Source organism: Panonychus citri, unplaced genomic scaffold (genome assembly GCF_014898815.1).
Source record: "Panonychus citri isolate SS breed McGregor unplaced genomic scaffold, ASM1489881v1 Contig00135, whole genome shotgun sequence".
In the NCBI taxonomy this organism is placed as follows: domain Eukaryota; kingdom Metazoa; phylum Arthropoda; class Arachnida; order Trombidiformes; family Tetranychidae; genus Panonychus; species Panonychus citri.
Window position 1 is genome coordinate 1,495,238 of NW_026515540.1, and position 23,137 is coordinate 1,518,374.

Genomic DNA, 23,137 nt, shown 5'->3' on the forward strand with positions numbered 1-23,137 from the left:
CAAATCATTCACGCAGTTGAATCTAATCAATGAGAGATAAAGTTAACCCAGAGATATGAAGATGAATTTGTCCACTAATTTAAGCGATTTAGTCTTAAAATGGTCAACTGATTAGATATCAAAAGTTATCTTTACTTGCTTATCATTACCTGCGAATGATTTAAAAAGAAAACTCACTATTGTACACGCTATGGAGGATGATCGAGTGTATCGTTGGACAATTGAAGAAGTTCGATGTAATTACTACTCTTTGTGTTCTGGTTTCGTTATTGATAATATCGTTTCAATATGGTCAATTAGATCATTAGACATCAAAGTCGATAATACAAATCGAGAGAAAAAATCCAATGCTTGACTCAGAGATGGTCTTGTCCTGACTACTTTTAGTTTTAAATTAATGTTAAACTTGGTTGTGATTAACAATCAATTGGTCAATCTGAGAATGAGCGAGTAAGTGAGAGAGACAAAAAGGACGAAAGAAAAAAAAAGAAAGAAAGAAAGAAGAGAGAGAGAGAGAGAGAGAATCGTATATTTCATTTGAATTTTCAGATGGATTGACTGTTAAAATCAATAAGTTTGGTTTGTTGATTAGTTGATTACTTTGATGTATTATTTTGGTTTAGATTAAGGTGTAAGCTTAGTTGATTAACTGTTTTTATTTATATAAATTACCTGGATAGTTAATCACATGTGTATACCTGGTAAATTATCAGAAAGACACACAAATAATGGTTACAATTTAAATCCAACAACAAGAAACAATCAACTAACGAATGATATAATCAATGATAATCTTCCCTGTCACTCAATCACTACCAACAACAATGTTAATCAACAATTTCATCTAAATGAACCTTTTGTCTTCCTCCAATTACATCAACCTCATCTTCTTCCTCTTCCTCCTCTTCCTCCTCCTCCTCCTCCTCCTCCATCATCATTGTCACTATCTATTTCCAGGTTTATTTTTCTTGAGCTGAAATTGAGCTCATGATAGTTCAGTTGTTAACCTGATCCAGCATCATCTTCATCAACTCCACCTCCACCTTCCCACTCTCCCCACAATAATCCCCAAAGGATATTCAAGTGTATTCACCGAAAATGTCGTCAACATCAATTTAGATTAAATCATTTCCGGGATCCACAAGGAACTTTTTTGCTTAATAAATTGTAGATTATTTCAAGGAAATGGTTGGTTAGCTTGATTGTTAATGGGTTAATCTAATTCATTTGTTTATTGTTATTCAAATCACAAATCATTTGATAACAATTAACCACCATCATGATGTCATCATCGCACAAGACTGACCAATAACTTTAACCTTTTCCCATTCAAAATATAATATAAAGATGACAATTAATTAACGATTAATACTAATTGTTGTCAAGAAAAAAAATCCAATTTAATATAATATTTTTCGAAAAAAAACTCGATAAAAAGTTCTAAATAAAATTCGATTCTCTATCCATGAATAGGTAAGTTATTATATTCATTTTCAATGAACGAAAACATCTACTTATCTATTAATAATTAGTTGATTATCTGGATAAAAGTTAATTGTAATAAATTTCCATCATTAGATAATCAATATTGTTGATATTTTGTTTCATTACAATGAACATTTTCCTATTCGTTATCCACTGATGATACTTATCAGAGTATTTATCATGAATAAATATATGATAGGAATAACTTTCTATGCTTTGAAATATCATCATGAAACAATGCTAAAGCCTTCAGGGTTATTGAGTAAAAACTGATTGGAAACACTGATGGTTTGAAACATAAATTGTGAATGTTGGTTTAGTTGAATGAGCAGAATTGTCAACCAGTCAATAATATCATGATTGTTATGTGTTGTTATTTCATTCTGAATTCAGAGGGGAAAAACAGTTCTGTCTTTACAAATAAGAAAAGCGAAAGCATCATGAACAAATATTTTTCCATCATGAAAATAGTAATTTAATTGTAAATTGTTGAGAAATAATTCTGGACATTGGTCTCAACTGAAACAATTCATTAATCAGTAACAAAATTCATCGGAGTAAATATTTTTCAATCGTAATCATAAACAATCAGCTAACAGTTAATGTCAATGATTACATTAAATTCTGGTTTTTTGGGTTAGATTGTCAACAATTGACGATTAAATTGTTACATTGATTGCAAATCTAATCATATCAGATAAGCTCTGTTAATCTAATATTAACCATCTATATTTAATCGTTAAGTTAATCACCATGATAAATGTAACTTTTTGATTGCTCGAAAAGTTTTTTCTTTCTGATCATCATCTTGATCCAATTTTGAAAATTTAAATTTCTAGTGTTAATCAAATCGTTGTTGAGTAAATATTTCCATACAATTGTTATCAACTTTATTCAAATTGAATATTGATCAATGAATTGAGAGTTTACCTTTGAAAAAGTTCATTCAAACTGAATTCATTTACATTTGTATCATATTCAATTTCGGATAAAATTGAGAAGTATAAACTTTCACTATTTTCTATTAAAATGGATAATAATGTTCACCATTTAGCAATTTAAACTTGTTTTCAGTTATTAGTTAACAATTAATCAACTTGATAAAAATAATTTCCAAACACAATATGATATAAACATGATGATTACCTTTTGAGATTTAAAAGTAAAGTAGGTTAATAGTTTCAAGGTAAAGAAATAGGAAGAAAAGTTTGTTGATTATGTTAATCGGAAATAATTTAGTGGGTTAAATGTGATTAACACTCTAATCAACATGGAATTGGAAATGAGTAAAGATTAAATTGTTTCTTCATGATAAAACTTGCATCATTATCAATATACAGTCAGGAAACTTGGAAAAAGTTTGAATTCTTGTCATGTTATCATCTTGATGGTAAAATATCAGATTAATATGTTTAGGTGAAAATTCATGTTCTAAAGGTGAAAATAATAATAATAATAAAAGATGATGAAGAAAATGGTATTTGTAAGTGGGTTAGAAGTGGATTCACCGTTAACCCAAAGTGAATTTCAGTTTACCTCCCATAGGATTTATCATCACCTTCATCATTCAATTTCCTGAGATTTATCATGAAAAAAAGGGAAAAGTTTAAACCCGAAAATAGAATTGAAAAAAAAGACAAAATTGTGTTTACATTTTTGAGCTTTAAAAGATGCAACAAATATCATCATTAAGCTAATCTTCCGCCTCCTCCTTCAGTGATAATCATTAACCCACCTCGAGATTGTCTTCAAATTACTCCAAGTGTATTTCTTATTTATAGCACCCTAACAATCATCAGGCATTCATCATTCACCCTCGGAGAGAGTACAAAGTTTCATCATATTAGTTACATCATCATGTTAATTCCTGAACTCAGAGAGAAAGAAAAATTCATCATCATCTTCATTTATCTTATATACACTCAGTTAACTTGAAAATTAACTCATCTTCATCCTACTGAAGCTAAAAAAAGAGTAGACTTGATTATTAATGATCAACTTGACACAATAAACTACACAATCAACAACAACAACAACGACAAAGTTGAATTGTGACACCAACTAAGCAGAAAAAACGTTCAACGATAATCATTGATTACTATTGTTCAATCATCAACGATAATAAAGGAATTGGGGAAAAAATCAACAAGATGATAATGAACATAATCAACTAGCAATTAGATTAAAATGATTAATCCAGGTAAATCAAAGGGGATAACATTTAGAGAGAGAGAGAGTGAGAGAAATAGTTTTTTTTCATTCATCAAATCCTTTGTTTCTTTGGCACGAATCATAATCTCAGCATCTTCATCACCATCATGTTATCATGAAATTCATTTGCTATTCAAAGAAAAACTAGTTATTTAATCACATAATTAATCTAGTTATCAACGAATAGCATATTAACTTGTTTAGTGATTATAATCATTTTCATCATCAAGTCTAATGATTTACACTATTGTGACGATCATGATGATGATGATGATGATAAATCAAAGTTATGAAAAGATGAAGATGAACAAAAAAGTTAAATTATGATGATGATTAACATTATGATTATCTCTTGGTTTCCATATACTTTCAATGTGGAGTTTGAATATTTTGCCAAACTTTTTTCACTATTATTCCTCAAGCTATTAATTCTTGATCTAAATTAAATTTAGTTATAATCATTTTCTGAAACAATTTAATGGATTTAACATGATTAACAGTTTACACTCAATAAGTTAATTAAACTTTTTTTCCCCAATCTCTTCGTTATCATGATTAGAAAAGTTATCGTAAAGAATAAAAAAAAAGTTCTAAGTTCGAGAAAAAAAAAGTTCGAAAGTCATTTTTGATCATGATCTTCATTAATTATGAAAATAACAAAATTAACAAATTTAATTGTTTAACAACAAAAGGTTCAAGTTTAATTTGATTGTCTTCTATCCATATAACATAATTAACGATCACAATTAAAGATCATTAATCAGTTAGATTGTTTTTTAAATTGATTTAAATTTAACTTTTTCTTTTCTTTCTTTACTTTCGTGTTATAATTGTTTCCTTTCTGTACTAAACATTTTCTCTTGATTAACAATTAAACTGTAATTAGAGTTGATCATGACATTGAAAATTTGTGCAGTTGATTTAGTTCTGGTTGTGTGATAAATTTTAATCATTGCAATTAAATTAACTGTTAACTGATTTCGTCGTCAAAGTTAAGAGAAATCAAATTTTGTCTCATGTTTAAGGAAATTAAATTCAATCATCAGAAAGATTTTTTCTGCCAAAAATGTAATTAAAATGTTCATCATCTTAAATCATCTTGATTATTGTAAAGATGATTAACAAGAAAAATGTTGATTCTTATTTTAAATTTAGATTAAATTTTAATTTCCTTTCTCCATGATGTTAATTACCACAATCAACAACCAGATTAGCCAACAAACAGTAATTCAATAGCTTGATTATCAACTTGTAACCGAATCAATTTTGATTATTTGTCAACAATGTGACTGGTGGTAAATGAGTACAACTTGATTAACTTAATTGCAATCAGAATACTAATGATAATAAATATGTTTACCTTTATTATTATCCTGATTGTGAATGGTAATCAATTTGTGATTAAAATCCTTTCATCAATTAAACAAAAACCTGTAATTTGATGGTGAAAAGTTAATCACGATTTATTAATCCGTTTCTGCTTTGCAACATTAACAATTAGCACATTATAATTATCCCTTGGCTTTGACAATTAAAAGTTACACGGATAAGATTGTTGAACACTCGTTGATGGATGAAGATAATTAGGTTGATTTGTTGACAATTAGACGTTGATAATTATCAACAATGATGGAGAAGTTGTTGATTATGATTGCGATGAAAGTGGTGAATGAAACACCGAGTACTAGTAGAAAGTAAGAAAATGGTTGATTCGAATCGTCAACTTGATTACTCTGGGTCAGAACTTTTTTTGATCTCGATTCTTAGGAAATGGTGAGAGAGGAAAAAAAACTCATAAAGTCCCAAGTGAACAAGGAACTTGCTCAGTGACATTGGAAGATGAAAAGGATGATGAAATTAGAGGAAAAAGAGACTGCGTTAGAAGAAAGAAAGAAAAGAAAGGGAATGAAAATTGATATCGGTAATTTCATTCCAATTCAGTCTCAGAAGTTCATGAAAATCGTCACAAAAACATCATGTTGATCTCTCTCATTTACTGGATTGTATATATTTTTTTTGGATTCTTGTTGTTATTGAGTTTTATTCCCTTCCCTTGTACTATGACATACATCATCATGAAGATAAAAAAATGAAATAACTCAATGCGAAATATCAGAATCATCAGAATTCATCATCATCTAAATTCATCTTTCAAATCTATCATGTTTTCCATGTTAAATCTCATCCCTCATGAATCTTAAGAGTTTCAGTAAACAGCTGAAACTTTCACATCCATGAATATGAGATAATATGATGGATACTTTGTCGATAACAATGGTACATGAGACATGATGAAAATCAGAATAAGGTCAGAATCAAATTCACAATCAAAATTTTTGATGAACGTGATTCAATTTTCCTCATTGATTCATTTATAAAAAAAAGCCTTCCATTCAGCTAAATAAATTGATTGTTTTGACTGTTTCTAATAATTAATATCTTCTCAATGTTTATTCACAACTTTTAATTGTTTCCTGGTAATTGAAATAATCAACAGATCTTTGTATTGGTTAATACAAAATGATTTCACTTTTTTATTGAAAAATTAACTTGTACAATACAATACAGGGCAATTCAGCTATTTTTACCGATGTTTTTTGCAATTTCCTCAGCAATTAAGAGTCGTAGAGACACGAGACTTGAGTAGTATGAGTTTGAGCGATACTTGTTTGTCATATCAAAAGATCAAGGTCATTCAGGTCATCGGTAAAATAACACGTTCTAGGGTCATCTGAAGGTGCTACAGTTATTTTTCACATGATTTTTTCGCTGAAAAATGAGTTGAGAGATCCTTGCTGTATTTATTATCAACAATCAAGTTGATCAAACAAAAATTATGACAACAATTAACTCTAGTGATTAGTTTACATAGCTGTGTTTTCATTTAGCAATTTAACTGTAACATAATCATGTCAAACTGATCAATACTGTATTAATTCAATTTATGGTAACATCGAAAAGTTTATTTTCAATTTAGTTAATTGTAACTGACAATATCTGATTGGGACAATCGCAAAGTGTATATGCTAATTGTGATTAGTTTTAAATGTTAATGGTGAAATATCATCTTGATATAAATGATTAATGTACTAGTTAATCATTGATAATGATAATGATGATTAAAGTAAATCTATTAATAGGTAAGTTTTTGAAAATTTTATCATGAAATTTTAATCAATTTAAAGATATTGATATAAGATGATGATGATGATGCTAATCAAGTGATGATCAATCTTATTATTATATTGTTATGTTAATCATTAAATGATCATGAATGTGAAATAAAATGTGATATCATGTTATCATGTTGCTTGACCAACTTGTTGTTTGATTGTCCACCATTCTATGCATGGGAATCAATATGAAAACAATAAACAACAACATCAACGACCGTTTTCATGATTGATGATCAAAATTGATCTAATTCAAGATATAAATAAATAAATAATGTGATTCAAACTTAACCAGGGAAAAAAATACTACAAAAACTGTCAACCGATTATGAACTATTTTCATGATAGTTTTTTTTGTCATCTTGTCATCTTCATCCTCATCTTCATCCTCATCATAATCATCATCATGATAATCATTTCAATCCTGTCAAAACCATGTTGCTTCTTGGAGATTGAGTCTGGGGAGAAAAAAAGATCGAACTGAACAGTAGTAGAAAAAAAAGTTCTAACGATTATTTTATATTAGGAATATGATATCAGATGATGAGGATGCTAAAAAGAGAGGGTGGGAAGTGGCTGGTGTTGGTTATCATCAATATCTAATGTCGACATTATTAGTTACATTATTATCAAAGATGAAGGGGTAACTTGTTTAATCCAATAGTTTATCAATTGTTAATTCTCGTGGGTTTTTATTGATTTTTGTTCCTGTTGATTTGATTTAATATTTTATATTAGGATTTGATTGTGATTTATCATGTTCAGTAATCTTAATCATGAATGATCATGATGATCATGATGATTATGATTGTTAATCTCAATGGTTTGGGGACAACGTTCAAGGGTTAATTGATATTGGATGGAAGAGAAAAAATTTCCATTTCATTTAATTGTTTTCTCCTATTTAGCTGATTAAATCACTATTATTTGATGATTACAATTAACTTTGGTACAATTTGATATTATTAATACAGTGGTAACATCATTTAGGTGGAGTTGATGATTTAATCACAATCAGAGTTAGTTTGATTGTCTAAATGATAAACTTCAATACTTATTGTTGATGAAATGAAAGTTTTTAGTGTTCTAAAGTAAATTTAATTTAATTGTAAATTTATATTTGTTTTATTGCGACAATTTAAGGTAAACAATTAAAAATTTAATATAAAAGAAAAGTTCAATCACAATCAGAATTTTTAATTGTTCCAAGATAATCAACAATCGGATGAAAGGTAAAAGTAACAATTAACAAAAGCAACCATTCAAATTAATCAATTAATCAACAAGCTTTTTTAATAAGCGACAATTTAATTTATCATCATCATGATAACAATTAATAAATTTCAATGTTGTAAAAATGATGAATCATCACAATTAATTACTTATCAGTTTTAATTGTTAGGGATAATTAAAAATTAATTAGAAATAAATCTTTGGTCAATTGAATCAAATTGAAGTTTAAAAAAAAGCTCAAACAATCAAATGATGAGTTAAGTTAATTGTTAGCGATTAGTTGACAATATAAAATTTTCAATTCTCATTCCAATTGAACATTAATCATGATTACGATTCTAATCAATAGTTTTTGTTTTTCTATCATTCAACTTTTCTTACCAATCGATTTAATTGTTTCCACTTAATTGTGTTTATTTTTTTCCTCTTGGTTTCCATTGCAATTGCTCATTTCCATGCTATTTTTATGATTATATTGTCGTCTTTGTTTATTCAAACCTTAACAATCACCATTATTACATCACAATCACAATCAACTTATCGGTTAAACTCACAATTAACTTTAATCCAGTTTCTCAATCCATCTAAATAGCCAACTAAACATTTGATTGCTTGATTGTTGTTGGACATCATGAATTTTGTCACCTTAGTTTATGCTGCTTTAAAAGTGTTAACTGCTTCACCTTCAGGTAAATTAATTGTTACTTTAATTGTTTCAAATAGTTGAACGTTATTGTTAAAATTTCATTTAATTTGATTGGTGTTAATTAACAGAATCAACAATTAGTAAAGTTATCCCACCACATGAATCAACTTGGACCTATGATGGGAAAATGAATGGTAAATAATTTTAATTTTATTATCATAATCAAGTCAATCATTCAGATCCAATAATCAATCTGGATAATTAATATTAGATTTTCATCGTAATTAGTTGATTAAATTTAAGATAATCATTTGCTTAATTGTTATTAATAGGACTTGATTATTGGTATCAACTTTACCCTCAATGTAAGGGTAAATTTCAATCACCAATTAACATTGATACCAATTCAGTTAATTACAATAGTTCATTGAACATTAATTTAATTGGATTCCAAAAACCTTATCAAGCTTTCATTGAAAACAATGGACACACCGGTAAGTATTATTAACAATTAACAACAATTAAATGTTACCTGATTGTATGATCAACTTATCATCAATTTAAATACAAATTATAATCATCAAAATTGAGATCAACATCAAGGACAATCAATAGAAATGATTTTTTTTGTTAATCATCATCATTAAGATGTTGATTTGAAAGTATAATCATTAATTGTTGTAATTTACTTAGGTTTTGAATTGATTATCGATTAATGACAATTTATAAATTGAGTTAATTCATTCATTTTTTACTTTTAATGATTAACTATTATTATTGTTTCACTATTACGATTAATTTGAGTAATTGAATATTCAATTAATGGTTAATTGTTGTTCTCAGTAAGGAAGACAATTAACTGCTGATGAACTTTAACCTTGACTTAATTTAGTTTTTTTGTAATTGTCTGCTGATTAATGAATAGCATTTAAAATTTATTAACTTAATTGTCAAAGGACATTTTTTTTATTCAGCTAAATTGTTAAATAATCATGTATTTGTTTTTACAAAGCAATTAAGTTAACTAACTTTAATATTAATACTTTAAATACTTGATTATTGCCTAATAATTGTGTTAATTGTTGCCAATGTAATATAACAATGACAAGAATATTAAAGTTTATCAATCATAATTACAGTAAAAGCTTAACTGATCAGCTGGTAGTAATTATCAATCATTTATTAATAGTAACAATTATGATTAGCTAACTATTGATTAGCAAGTTGATTTGGCAATTGAAATCAGCTGAAGTCAACATTAGATAATATTGAATTTGTCTTTTTCTCCCTCTAATTGTTGAAGATTAATTTTTCTTATTCTTTGCTAATTTTCAAGTACAATTGGGAATTGATGAAGCAATTAAACCAATTTTAACTGGATCAGCGGTTAATGATAAAGTTTATGTCTTTAATCAATTACATTTCCATTGGGGAATCCAATCAAAATTTGGGTCAGAACATTCAATAGATTCAACTTTCTACCCACTTGAGGTAAATAATTAACGATTAATTTAATTGATTTTTCAAATTGTTTACTTTAATCATCAACAATCGTATTGATTTAACTTTAATTTCAACCAAATCGTAAAGTAAAGTGTCACCACCTGTTGAGTCATTTTATCAACTACTCATTGATTTCTTGAAATCAACTTTTTTTTGTTAATCAAATTGAAAATGGTAACAATTAATTTTAAATTGTTCTTGTTAATTGTCATCATTACTCATTTTCAGATGCATATCGTTTTCTATCAGCGTGATTACGGAACTTTTGACCGAGCCTTAAACTATACTGATGGGCTGATTGTTTTGAGCGTTTTTTTCAAGGTAAAAGTCCAAGAAATTTAAACTAAACTACAGGGCATTTTACCAAGTTTACAACAAGTTTTTCTTGAATAACTTTTTTTTTGTTTTTGAGTGTTGAGAACCAAAACTCGAGTTATGGTAGTTTGGGTCATACTCAATTGTCATATTAAAATATCAAGGTCATTCCGGTCATTTTGTTAGGATATAACTACCATAACAATCTAAATAACTAGCAATCATGAGGCACCTTACGAGTTTACAGCTTGTGGACACTTTTAGTTGTCGATTGATTCGATTGTGACCATCAAATGACCTTGAAAACTTATCCTAACAAAATGACCGGAATGACCTTGATATTTTAATATGACAATTGAGTATGACCTAAACTACCATAACTCGAGTCTTGGTTCTGATCACTCAAAAACAAAAAAGTTATTCAAGAAAAACTTATTGGAAACTTGGTAAAATGCTCTGTAACTTAACGACAATTAAACAGTTTCGATGATCATTTGAGCTTAATTCTAAATTCATCTTCTTTTACTTTGATGATTTTTTTCTTCGCTTCTTCTTATGATGATAATCTAAAATTCTGATAATTGGTAATCTCGGTGATTTATCAGCATTCAGATGAAGTTAATCACGCTCTTGATCGGCTAATTAACGGAATCAAAAAGATCCCAAGGTATCGAGACAAAGCTTATATTCCAGGTCCATTTAATTTCTCGCAAGTATTACCAAGCAATACAAACGCTTTCTACAAATACTCTGGCTCATTAACGACACCGCCTTGTCTTGAAGTGGTCACTTGGTTGATCCTCGCTGAGCCGGTCAATATATCAGAGGAGCAGACGGACATATTTCGCCATGAAAGGGCCAATATGATCTCTTCCAAAACGGGTGAACTTGATTATCTTAATCACAATTATCGAACTCAATCACCATTAAATCGTCGAGTGGTATTCTCATCCTTCATCCCTGGTGTCGATGGTGTCGGTGATACAAACAACGGCGTCGGTGGCGGCGGCGGTGTTGGTAACAATCAACGAGGACTCGAAGACAATTATGATCCAATTAAAGGTCAACCAGATCGATGATCATGAATCATTTGCAAATTAAATCTAAATTATAGTTGATAATAAATCATCAAAGTGTAAAAATTAATTGTTGGTACAAATTAATCAGTCTTAAAGATGATATTAAGTATTGATAATTTCATATTTGGGAGGTAATGATTAACTTAATTGTAAAAGAAGGTTAGTAAATCAATCTGATTGATTTAATAAATTATTATGTTAAATTATTTGGTTTTTAGATTTGATTTAATTGTTTACCTTTTTTTTTCTTGTTCATGTTTACAATTATTGCTCAAATTAAATAAAATCACTAATTAACTGTTTACTACACTGTATTTGCTTCACAATTAACACGGTTAATTGTTAATCAACCCTTACTAACGTCTTAATCAAAACATTGGAATCTGTTTTTGCTATTAATGATTAATAAGTAGCTAATCATTTAATTAATTGTCACCGTTATTGTGTTCCCAACGAAATTGTCAATTGTCACCTTTTAATTGCTGAGAATAACATTTTCCTCATTATCATTAGATTTTGATTTCTTTTAAGTGATTAATTGTTCCCTGTGCATGTTGATTAAAACAAATCATCAATTGTCTCTTGAAAAACGAATCCAGGTTAATTGTGAGTGAGTTGAGAGTGAGCACTTGAAGGGATTACTTTTAGAATGGGTTTCATGGTTTCATAGAAGGGTTAGAATGAGCTATGGATCGGTTAGGTTAGGTTAGGTTATATCACGGATTTCATACAAAACTGATGAGCTATGGGTCGGTGGTCATGAACCATTCCCATGAAGGCGATTAGTGAAGATTTGGGTAAACAGGTCACTTGTGGTATCGATGGAAGCACTCGGACAATACTTCCTGATCTTCCCAATATATTTGTCTGTGTTTGGAAAGACTGTCCGGAAACCTTTTATCGAGCAGAAGATTTTTACCAGCACGTTGAGAAACACCCGTTTGAACCAACGGATCCTTCGACCTCAGCTGATGATGATCAAGGATCAAATGAGGAAAGTTCACCAGATGATAGAGCTCTGGTTCCATTTGGATATGTAACTGATCCCGATCCATCCTCATTCCTTGATGCTGATGGTGGCGAAGGTCCATCATTTTTGAGCAAAGATCAATTTAAATGCTACTGGTCAGATTGTTCATTCATTTCCGATTCAAATTCTCATATTGCTCAACATTTACGCAGTCATACCCAAGAGAAAATAATTGCTTGTCCCATTTGTGGTGGAATGTTTTCCAATAAAGGTAAATTTCGTGATCACCTTTTACGACAATTAGATGATGAGGATTGTATTTAAAATATCAAGGTCATTTCGGTCATTTTGTGAGGATACGTTTTCAAGGTCATTTGATGGTCACAATCTAATTAACTAGCAATCATGAGGCTCCTCACGAGTTTACAACTTTTGAACATTCCTAGTTGCTGAGATACAGCATTTTTGAGGCGGAATCCTGATCATTCAATTTTCATTAATTTGCTCGTAACAAAGAGTATGAGAGTCGTGAAATCTTCGTGATTAAGGTACATGTTGATTTTTTTAATTTGAATCGATTGTGACCATCAAATGACCTTGAAAACTTATCCTCACAAAATGACCGAAATGACTTTGATATTTTAATATGAAAATTGAATATGGCCTAAACTACCATAACTCGAGTTTTGGTTCTCAATACTCGAAAACAAAAAAAAGTTATTCAAGAAAAACTTGTTGTAAACTTGGTGAAATGACCTTTAGTTGATAATAAATCATCAAAGTGTAAAAATTAATTGTTGGTACGAATTAATCAGTCTTTAAGATGATATTAAGTATTGATAATTTCATATTTGGGAGGTAATGATTAACTTAATTGTAAAAGAAGATTAGTAAATCAATCTGATTGATTTAATAAATTATTATGTTAAATTATTTGGTTTGTAGATTTGATTTGATTGTTTACCTTTTTTTTCTTGTTCATGTTTACAATTATTGCTCAAATTCAAATAAAATCACTAATTAACTGTTTACTATTTGCTTCACAATTAACACGGTTAATTGTTAATCAACCCTCATAACTTAATCTAATTTGAATGAAAATAAATTACGATCAGATTAGTAACCTAGTTAATGAAAATGAAAAAGTAATCAATTAAATTGTAACTCTTTTTGTTCAATCGTAATACTAATCATCACTAATCAACTAAGTTCAGTTTGTGTCAATCAACTTAAATATAATATTTGATTGTTATGATTAGATTTACATATTGTCCTGATTGATTTTAATAACCTAATCCAGTTGATCATGATGATTAAGATACAAATGCTAATTGTATTGATAATCATAATAAGGTTAATGATATAATCATATTTGAAGGTTAAATCATTGGAGATAAACAAAATTTGAGTAATTAAATTTGATGAAAAAATCAAATCTTTCCAATCAATTAAATCAATTAAACGGAAACAACTGTAACTCTGTTGATAACAATTAACTCCGCCTCGTGTTAATCAAAACATTGGAATCTGTTTTTGCTATTAATGATTAATAAGTAGCTAATCATTTAATTAATTGTCACTGTTATTGTGTTCCCAACGAAATTGTCAATTGTCACCTTTTAATTGCTGAGAATTACATTTTCCTCATTATCATTAGATTTTGATTTCTTTTAAGTGATTAATTGTTCCCTGTGCATGTTGATTAAAACAAATCATCAATTGTCTCTTGAAAAACGAATCCAGGTAATTAGATTTGATTTGATTTCCAATTTTCCCAATCATTTATAACTTTCAATCTCTTTGTATGTTAACCATTGGACTAGAAAACAAGAAAAAAAAGGAAAATAATTAATGTCAATTTTTTGGTTAAGACAAAATTAATTAATTAGTTAATTGGTAGAGATTTAGTTTCTCTCGTTTTTTACCTGATTGTATATCGAGAGACAGTTTCGAGTTAATTGTCAATGAAAAATGAGACAATTTGATAAATTGCTGCTGATGTAAATTCTGTAATTTCTCTCCCATAAACACCGAGATTGGATAATAAATTGTCATTCATTAACTAAATTACCACAAATAGTCACAAATTGTCAGTGATAATCAACAATTATCATTGAAGAATTGGAAGGAAAAAAAACTAATCCAAATCGAGGATAATTGTTGCAACTTCTTGTCCCATCATCGTTGATCCAGTTTCTTAATTGTAAGTAAAATTTACTATTTCCTTCGTTCTCTTTTTCTTTCTCCATCCACAATTAACTTTAATTGTCTTCGAAAAAGTTGGACACTAATTACATAATTAGTGATCTGTCTCAGTCATCATTTGACATCTTCCCGTTAAATTTGATTACAGCAATTTACTGATCATTAGACAATCATAATCATTGGCTTGTGATTCCTTGTGTTGAAAGTTTTGCTTAATTGTTGTAATCTAACCATCAAATGTTAACACAATTAACAACAATTTGTTTCTCCTCTTTTCTTTCAATTATCCTCATTAATCAAAATTAATCCATGGAATTGCCTTAAAGATATTGAAACATGAAAATCTCAACAATTATCCCTTTAACTTGTATTGCTTTGGGTTAGTAATCAACACAATTAACTTCAACCAACAATTAAGTATTCCAGTGATATTTAATCAACGTTTTCCTTTAATTGTTTTCTTCATTTTCATCATGCTGGTGGAAACCTTTTGATTATCTCCTTGAATCTCAGGGTTGATGTTTAATTTTGCCCATTGTGCCGGCGAGTGGAACTATGAAGACGACGATTCCAAGGGTAAATTAAATTAAATCAAATCATCTAATCAGTTAATCAACTATAATCTTTTTCTACCATTTCTTATAAGGTATTTTCCGTTGGGGTGTAGCTTATCCAGAGTGTGATGGTAGAGCTCAATCACCAATCGATATCGAAACATCAAGAGTCCGAATTAATCGTGATTTAATCCTCAATATCGGCGGATTAGATGCTCCTCATGAAACTTGGATTAAAAACAATGGACACACAGGTAAGAAAAAGATTGAAACAATTAAGAGAAAAAAATTGAAGAAAATTAATCTCGAGCAATCAAAAAGTGAGACGAAAAAATTGTAATCAAAGAAAAAGGATTAACCAAGAAAAGACATTTGTTTTTCTATCATAGTTAATTAGTCGATTCTTTACTTGATTAATGAATTTCACCTGATTAATTGTGACATTTTCTCTCGTAATTACAGCTCAGCTCGCTTTACTTGATTCTCCAAAACCTAATTTAACTGGAACTGTTGTTGATGATAAAATCTATGAATTCGCTCAGCTTCATTTCCATTGGGGTGAATCCTCAGATCGAGGATCTGAACATTCAATTGATTCAGTCTTCTATCCGGCTGAGGTGAGTGATTAATCTTAACCATGATTAACAGAATATTAACAATTAGAACCTTTCAGATGCACATGGTTTTCTATCGTAAACAATATGGTGACATTGAAACTGCGATGAAATATAAAGATGGATTAGCAGTTGTCGGTGTATTTTTATCGGTAATTTGACAATTAATTGGAAGTTAATTACACAATTAGAAATTAGTTAATCATGTAACCATTTTTGGAACTGTTTTCTTTATATTTTAGAGCTCCAAGAGAAATAATCCAAATTATGATCCATTGATTTATGCTGTTCGCCAATCACCCGAGTTCAAAGCTAAATCTTTCTTACCGACAGAAATTACAATTAACCAATTGTTACCTCGAAATACTCAAAAATTTTACCGTTACTCTGGTTCATTGACGACACCTCCTTGTGATGAGATTGTCACTTGGATTTTATTGGCCGATCCAGTTGAGATCGGGGAACAACAATTAGCCGTTTTCCGTGAAGAGAGGACTTATTATGTATCAATGAGATCCGAAGTAATCGACTTGATCATAATTATCGTTATCAGGCCCCTCGAAATGGTCGAATCATTGAAGCTTCGTTCAATCCAACAATCGCTTATTCGTCGCCAGTTCCATCGTCAATCTCCTCGCCGGTTCCATCGCCAATATCGAATCCACTTAATGTCCAACCTTCCATTCCTTTCGTGAAAAATGTCGTCTTTTTCCCTCGTTATTGATAAATTATCCAATTGAAAAATTCTAATCATTATGTATTATTTAATTAATCGAACATTAAATTAACGTCAATTATAAGATAAACTGAATTTATTGTTCGTCTTTCTATCATGATAAACGTTTTCTTTTTAACGACAATGACAAATAATAGATGGAACCTTAGGTTTTTCTTGGTAGAGTGAATGTTAATCTCTAGTCAAGAATAAATTTGATTTAATCAAATTCAACAATAAGAATACAAATGAAATTGTGATTTTGACGAGAATATGAGTTTTAAGAATAGAATTTGAACTCTTAAAGATATTAGTTGGAAAATAGAATTTTAAAATCATAAATGAATAGTGGACGTCATGAGAATATGGAGATTATTTTTGTCCCTTTTTAGGAGTTGAACTGTTTTGTTAATCGTTGAGACTTTAGGTTTGGTGGATTTATGGTAAATCGCCCCAGTTAATTGGAGTTTTTCCTTTTGATTCCAAGTAAGTGTTGGCCTTAGAGAAGTTTTTACAACCAAAGAATCCTCGGTGAACGGATAAAGGTGAAGGGTGAGCTGCTTTAAGAACAAGGTGACGTTTACTGTCAATACTGGCACCTTTCTTTTGAGCATAATTTCCCCATAAGATGAAGACGAGATTCTGGCAATTTGAGTTGAGCCATTTGATTACAGCATCGGTGAACTTTTCCCACCCATGGTCAGCATGTGAATTAGGAGATCCAGAGCGAACTGTGAGACAAGCATTTAATAGTAGAACTCCTTGTTTTGCCCATCCCGTTAAATCTCCATGTTCGGGTTGCATAAAATCAGAAATGTCTGCAGCCAATTCTCGGTACATATTTTTCAAACTTGGTGGAGGATCAACACCTTTCTGTACACTAAAACATAAACCATGAGCTTGTCTTGGACCATGATATGGATCTTGACCCAAGATGACCACTTTAATATCATAAATGGAAGTCATTGTAGTCCAAGTGTAAACCTGATCCTCAGGTGGAAAAATAGTCTTCATCCGTCTCTCCTCACCAAGGAAAACACCCAAATCTTTGAAATAACCTTTTGAGAATTCACCTTTCAACTCTTTAAACCAAGTTAAACCAATATTGGTTGAAACAGCTTTATTAGTACGAGCGATTGCAGCCAATTCCACCTGTAAACTATCCTCTTCCTCTTTACTAAGGATCTTCTTTGATTTCCTAAAAGCACCATCGCCACCGGAACCAGAACCATCTTCGTGTTTCCTTTTCGGACTTATACCGGCAAGGTCACCGTTCCCATTGGCAGCACCAAGAGGCTTAGAAAAGTAACTGGTAATACTACGCTGTGCCATTTTCAACCGATTAAAACCAACACTGGAACAATTAAACATACAAAAAAATAAAATAAAACAAGAGGAGAAACAATTAGCAAGAATCAATCAATTAAAATGGATCTTAAGACAAAGGAAAATTTGAAAACAAAAAACAAATGAAAAAGCGCCAAAAGAAAAGGGGTCGTATTCTAATATTAAATTGCTTTTATTCCAAAAGAAAAATTAATTAAATTAACAATTAAAATCTAATTTTTACTAAAAATTTTTAATGATTAATCGAACCAAATGATTCTGATTGAATTGAAAGCTGTTTATTAATTGTTCAATTGGATTGTTTAACTATCGAAATTGAATTTAGAAAAGTTTACAGGGCATTTCACCAAGTTTCTAACAAGTTTTTCTCGAATAACTTTTTTGTTTTTGAGTGATCAGAACCAAGACTCGAGTTATGATAGTTTAGGTCATACTCAATTTTCATATTAAAATATCAAGGTCATTCCGGTCATTTTGTTAGGATACGATTTCAAGGTCATTTGGTGGTCACAATCGATTCAAATTAATGAAAGTTGAATGAATTCCGCATCAAAACCGATATTTATCTCTGCAACTAAAAATGTCAAAAAGTTGTAAACTCGTATGAAGCCTAATGATTGCAAGTAAATTCGATTGTGACCACCAAATGACCTTGAAACCGTATCCTAACAGAATGACCGGATGACCTTGTAATACAAAAAAAATTGTCAAACAAATTAAATCAACTGAGAGTAAAGGAAAAGACAAATGAACAGTAAATTGTTAACAATTTAAATCAATTTGCTTGAGGGTAGAAAATAAATTTTCATCATTTGGATGAAGAAAAATTTGATTCAATGTTTACATTTTGATTCAATTCCAACAATTTAAAACTAAATATCGTTAAATTAGTTGAGATATTTTTGATTCGATTACTGGATTAATCATGAAAATCAGTTTATATTATAATTATTTACATTGTCATGGAAATTAAAGCAAATTGTCAAGGAAAATGTTCAAATCTTTCAACAATTAAGAATTAAATTTTCCTGTAATCAACTAATCAATTCATATATACAATTTAAACTAATTGCAAATTTTGAATAGCTAATTAGTTAATGGTAATAGTTTCTTTTCATCTTAATTGTAAACAATTTAACCTTCAATGAATGTTAATCACAACCTAATTAAATAATGAAACAAATCAGAATGATTTTCAACTGTAATCAACTATTGTATTGATTGTAAATGATTAAGGTAAATAAAAGTAAACCAAATTAAATCCAATTGTGATAAAATGATGATGTTGATAATGATTATAATCATTTCTTAATCCATAATCATCAAAATGATAATAATAAATTGCTTTATTTACCTTAATCATTTAGCCAATAGATGTGATGATAAATAATAGTTTCCAATACAATTGAATTAAATTCACTCTAATTTGATTAAAGGTTAAATTGTTGACAAGGCTTGAGGGTATTGAAAGAGCTTAATTTTAATAGTTAATCATTTCTAATCAGTTATAATAATTAATGCTAATTAACAACGGTAGGACGAGATGAGTAACAATTATCAACGGAGATCATTTAATCAATTAATTAAGACAGTTTTCCAAGTATACAATCAATTAATTGATATCCAAGTTAATCATCTGAACAATTGAGTCGACAACAATTAAATACAAACAATCAATCACAATCTAATAGTAACTCTAATTGTTGTATTTCTGATAAGTTCATTTATTGATTGTTTTGATAACTATGAGATACAATTGAGTCCAGAATTCAATTATCATGACAATCATGTTAATCATAATTCAGATCATAATTTACTTGATTTCAAATGATAATAAATAAGTTACAATCAATTGATTGTTAAAATATCACAATCTCAATGAAAAGATAAATAAACAACTAGAAATTGACCCAAATAAATAAATAAATTGTAACATTTATCAAACTAAATTGTCACAATGGTCAATGAATTGTTAACATCAACAATCAAAAATTAATTTCCAGACAATTTAATCACAATCAGAGTAATTAAAACAAACAAAACGTAAACTTAATCAACAATCAAAATTATAATCAATTAATACAACTAATGTGAAGCAAATTTTACAAACGAAACAAAATCAATTCAATTAATCAATCATTCATTAAATGAATGATTAAAACATAGATCAATTTGAAATGCTAATTGTTTCCCATTGACAATTCTGACAATCAGTTTAATCACAATGATAAAAACTAAATATAAACAAGAGCAACAAAAAAAAAACAAACAAACAACAATTGGAAAGGTTTTGTTATCCAATTAACCAAATTAACTACAGTTAATACAAACAATATAGCTCATGTTAATATAATCATGGTAATAATCATAATTTAGTTTTTTTTTGATTGTAAATGATCAACTCAATTGTAATCCCAATTGGATGCCAATCAGACAAGTTAACTTATCTCGTTATAATTTCATCCTCCTCTCACTATAATCAAATCAATTTAGATATATAACTAAATATATTTATTCACATCTTCATCTTCCTCATCCCCTTCATCATCCTCATCTTCATCTTCATCTTCAACTTTATCTTCATCTTCATCAGTACCAAGACTTTAACCTTCCTCTTCCTCTTGATACCTTTGGAAACAGAATCCACACCAAACTCAATTCATTCACAATTCATGAGATCAACATTTACAACCATCAAACCCTCCCCACCCTCTAATCATCATCCCTCTCATTGCCTATAATCATCATTATCATCATCCAAATGATAACTAGTCGACTGGTTAGTTTTATGATGAACATGATTATTATTCACCCATTTAAATTGTCAATTAATCATCACAATCATCACAATCTCAATCATTGATTTATTTTTTATACAATTTTTCATTTTCATTGAGAAAAAAAGTTTCAAATTAATGACAACATTTAATCATCTTCTCAATGTTAATAACAATAATCCAAATAATAGTTGTGATTAAATTGTTGTTAAACAATCAAATTATTTTATTATATTAGATTTACTTATCTTTATATCCTATTATTATTTTTCATTCCCTGTGATTAAACTATTAGCTATTTTTTTCCTGGATCTTCATTAAATTTAATTGTCAACACACAATTACTGTTAACTTTTAATGGTGATAATAAAATAATTTGATCATAATTAGATTCAGATAATGATTAGTGTGTTACCTGTGAAAGTTTAATTTTATTATCAACATCATCGGTTTGATTAAATGACTCTCATGGCGACCATAATCATCATGATAGATTATGAGTAAGTTGGGAGTTAATATTAACATTGACAAGATGAAGATGAAGATAAAATTACCGAGACCATTACCATCATCATCATCATCATATTATCACCAAAGGAAAACAGTTGATGATGAAAAACTCTCAATGGTTAAATATAAGGAATGATAAGAAAAATAAAGTTCTGATGATGAACAATAATGATAATTGAAAATTGGATTCAATTTGTTTCGTGATCTGAATTGTTATTGGTCAATTTTAACTTTTCACCAGCAACTTTTTAGCATTCGCATCCCATCAGCATCATCAGGGATGAGGATGAGGATGAGAGAGAGAGAGAGAGAGAGAGAGAGACTGGGAGGGGAAAATGATGAATATATTGTTATATATACAATACACTGTTTCTTTCACGTCTTTTATATAATATTTTCAATTTCATGTTACAATCTAATCCAAACAATAACAATTTATTATAATCTATTTCATTGATTATCATCATTTAACTTTTGATCACCATCTTAATCATGATCGGTTGATTTTTCTTGTTATATTGTTATCATCTTAATCATGTTTATCTGATTAGTTAATTTCTGATTTGTTGTTTATTTGCTTCATTTCATTTCTAATCCAATCAATGAATGAAGAAAAAAATTTCCAGTCATTTCAATGGTTCACTTCCTGATGATAATGTTTATCATCATGATTATTATTATTATGATTATCAAAAGTAATTCTGTTCAATTGTTCTGACAATTCAACCAGAATTTAATCAGAATTCATGATTCTAAAGCTATAGAGTTTCTTTAGCTTCTTCGTATTCTATCATCTTCCCTTTTGTCTTCCTCCATCTTCTTGATTGTTGACAGTTTAACTTTTTCACTCTCTCTCTCTCTCTCTCTCTCTCTCTCTCTCTGGTTGCTTCTTGTTTCCCAATGAGAGTGGGTGGTGGTGAGTTAAGAGGTAGATCAATTGATGGAAGGTGGTTATTGTTTCTATTATCATGGGTGAGAGTTAAGGGAGTGTCTTTTTGCCTCTCGAGCCATTTTCACATGTTACATGGATTCCAATTCGTATCTCTGAATAAACCAGAGGAAAAAAACCAGGATTGATAAAATTACCATCATGATGGTTAGTGATGATAGTTAGTAAATGATGTTAATAATCATTGTGATTATTGTTTAGATTGTCGGATGAAGATAATGTAATTTGCTAATTAGGATGAAAAGGAATCATCATCATCTAATTTGGTTGATTGTTGTGATGACATATATTATTTTGTTCAAATACTTGACATGATTAGAAGAAGAGTAGGAAAAAAAGAGGAAGAAAAGAAAAGAAAAGAAAGAGAAGCGAGAAAGGGGATGATGATGATGATAATGGCGATGGTGATGAAGATGAGGATGAGGATGAGGATGAGAAGAGAAAGAAAATAACTTTTCTTAGTAAAGGAGGAGTTAAATTTGGGAGGAGTTGTGAGTTTCCTTGTTTAACATTGAACATCATCACCATTGGTACATGTGAGGGTGATCATCATCATCATCATCATCTTGATCTTCATGATAAAGGATGAGACTGATGAAAATGTAATGGCAGATTGGATGATAATGATGATGACGATGATAATAAGGAGAAAGAGAGATAACATTCAATAAGAATTGAGCAGAGATGACAAAGAGAAATGATTCTTTATCTTCCTAATCATCATGATTGAAAAACAAAGTAGCAACAATCATCTGATTCTGATGATAATAATGATGAAGATGAGGATGATTATGATGATGAGAAATCATTTTGATATCATCTTTCATCGAATATAATATTTAATCAATACG

General features: G+C 29.3%; 5 protein-coding genes across 8 annotated transcripts in view; 3 read left to right on the plus strand and 2 right to left on the minus strand.

The window, feature by feature from the left end:
• The window catches only part of LOC128391729 (pyrokinin-1 receptor-like), a 35,363-nt gene extending 29,653 nt beyond the window's left edge, over positions 1-5,710 (minus strand). For both annotated transcript variants that reach the window (XM_053351675.1, XM_053351674.1), the window contains exon 1: positions 5,057-5,710. The gene's annotated coding sequence lies outside the window, so the exon portion shown is untranslated. The remainder of the gene's footprint in view (positions 1-5,056) is intronic.
• An 810-nt stretch (positions 5,711-6,520) lies between these two features.
• Positions 6,521-11,914, plus strand: LOC128391822 (carbonic anhydrase 7-like). 3 transcript variants are annotated; one of them, XM_053351767.1, is made up of 7 exons: positions 6,521-6,836; positions 8,674-8,791; positions 8,877-8,942; positions 9,081-9,242; positions 10,085-10,239; positions 10,480-10,572; positions 11,172-11,914. In XM_053351767.1, the coding sequence occupies exons 2-7, from the start codon at positions 8,734-8,736 to the stop codon at positions 11,643-11,645; spliced, it is 1,008 nt and encodes a 335-aa protein (XP_053207742.1). In that variant the 5' UTR covers positions 6,521-6,836; positions 8,674-8,733; the 3' UTR covers positions 11,646-11,914. The 3 variants fall into 3 exon arrangements, with proteins under 3 accessions (XP_053207742.1, XP_053207743.1, XP_053207741.1); XM_053351768.1 differs by having other exon boundaries at positions 8,695-8,791; XM_053351766.1 differs by lacking the exon at positions 6,521-6,836 and having other exon boundaries at positions 8,316-8,791; positions 11,172-11,913.
• Positions 11,915-12,417: 503 nt separating this feature from the next.
• Positions 12,418-12,962, plus strand: LOC128391995 (histone H4 transcription factor-like). The gene has a single exon (XM_053351964.1). It carries the CDS (start codon positions 12,418-12,420, stop codon positions 12,937-12,939), a length of 522 nt encoding a protein of 173 aa, XP_053207939.1. The 3' UTR covers positions 12,940-12,962.
• A 1,254-nt stretch (positions 12,963-14,216) lies between these two features.
• On the plus strand, positions 14,217-16,799 carry LOC128391747 (carbonic anhydrase 3-like). The gene is given in 8 exon segments (XM_053351695.1): positions 14,217-14,818; positions 15,147-15,199; positions 15,334-15,396; positions 15,467-15,628; positions 15,837-15,991; positions 16,048-16,140; positions 16,231-16,504; positions 16,507-16,799. Coding segments are annotated over 7 exon segments (996 nt in total). The 5' UTR covers positions 14,217-14,818; positions 15,147-15,156; the 3' UTR covers positions 16,713-16,799.
• Positions 16,800-16,906: 107 nt separating this feature from the next.
• LOC128391748 (uracil-DNA glycosylase-like) lies at positions 16,907-18,155 on the minus strand. The gene has a single exon (XM_053351696.1). It carries the CDS (start codon positions 18,072-18,074, stop codon positions 17,142-17,144), a length of 933 nt encoding a protein of 310 aa, XP_053207671.1. The 5' UTR covers positions 18,075-18,155; the 3' UTR covers positions 16,907-17,141.
• Positions 18,156-23,137: the final 4,982 nt, after the last annotated feature.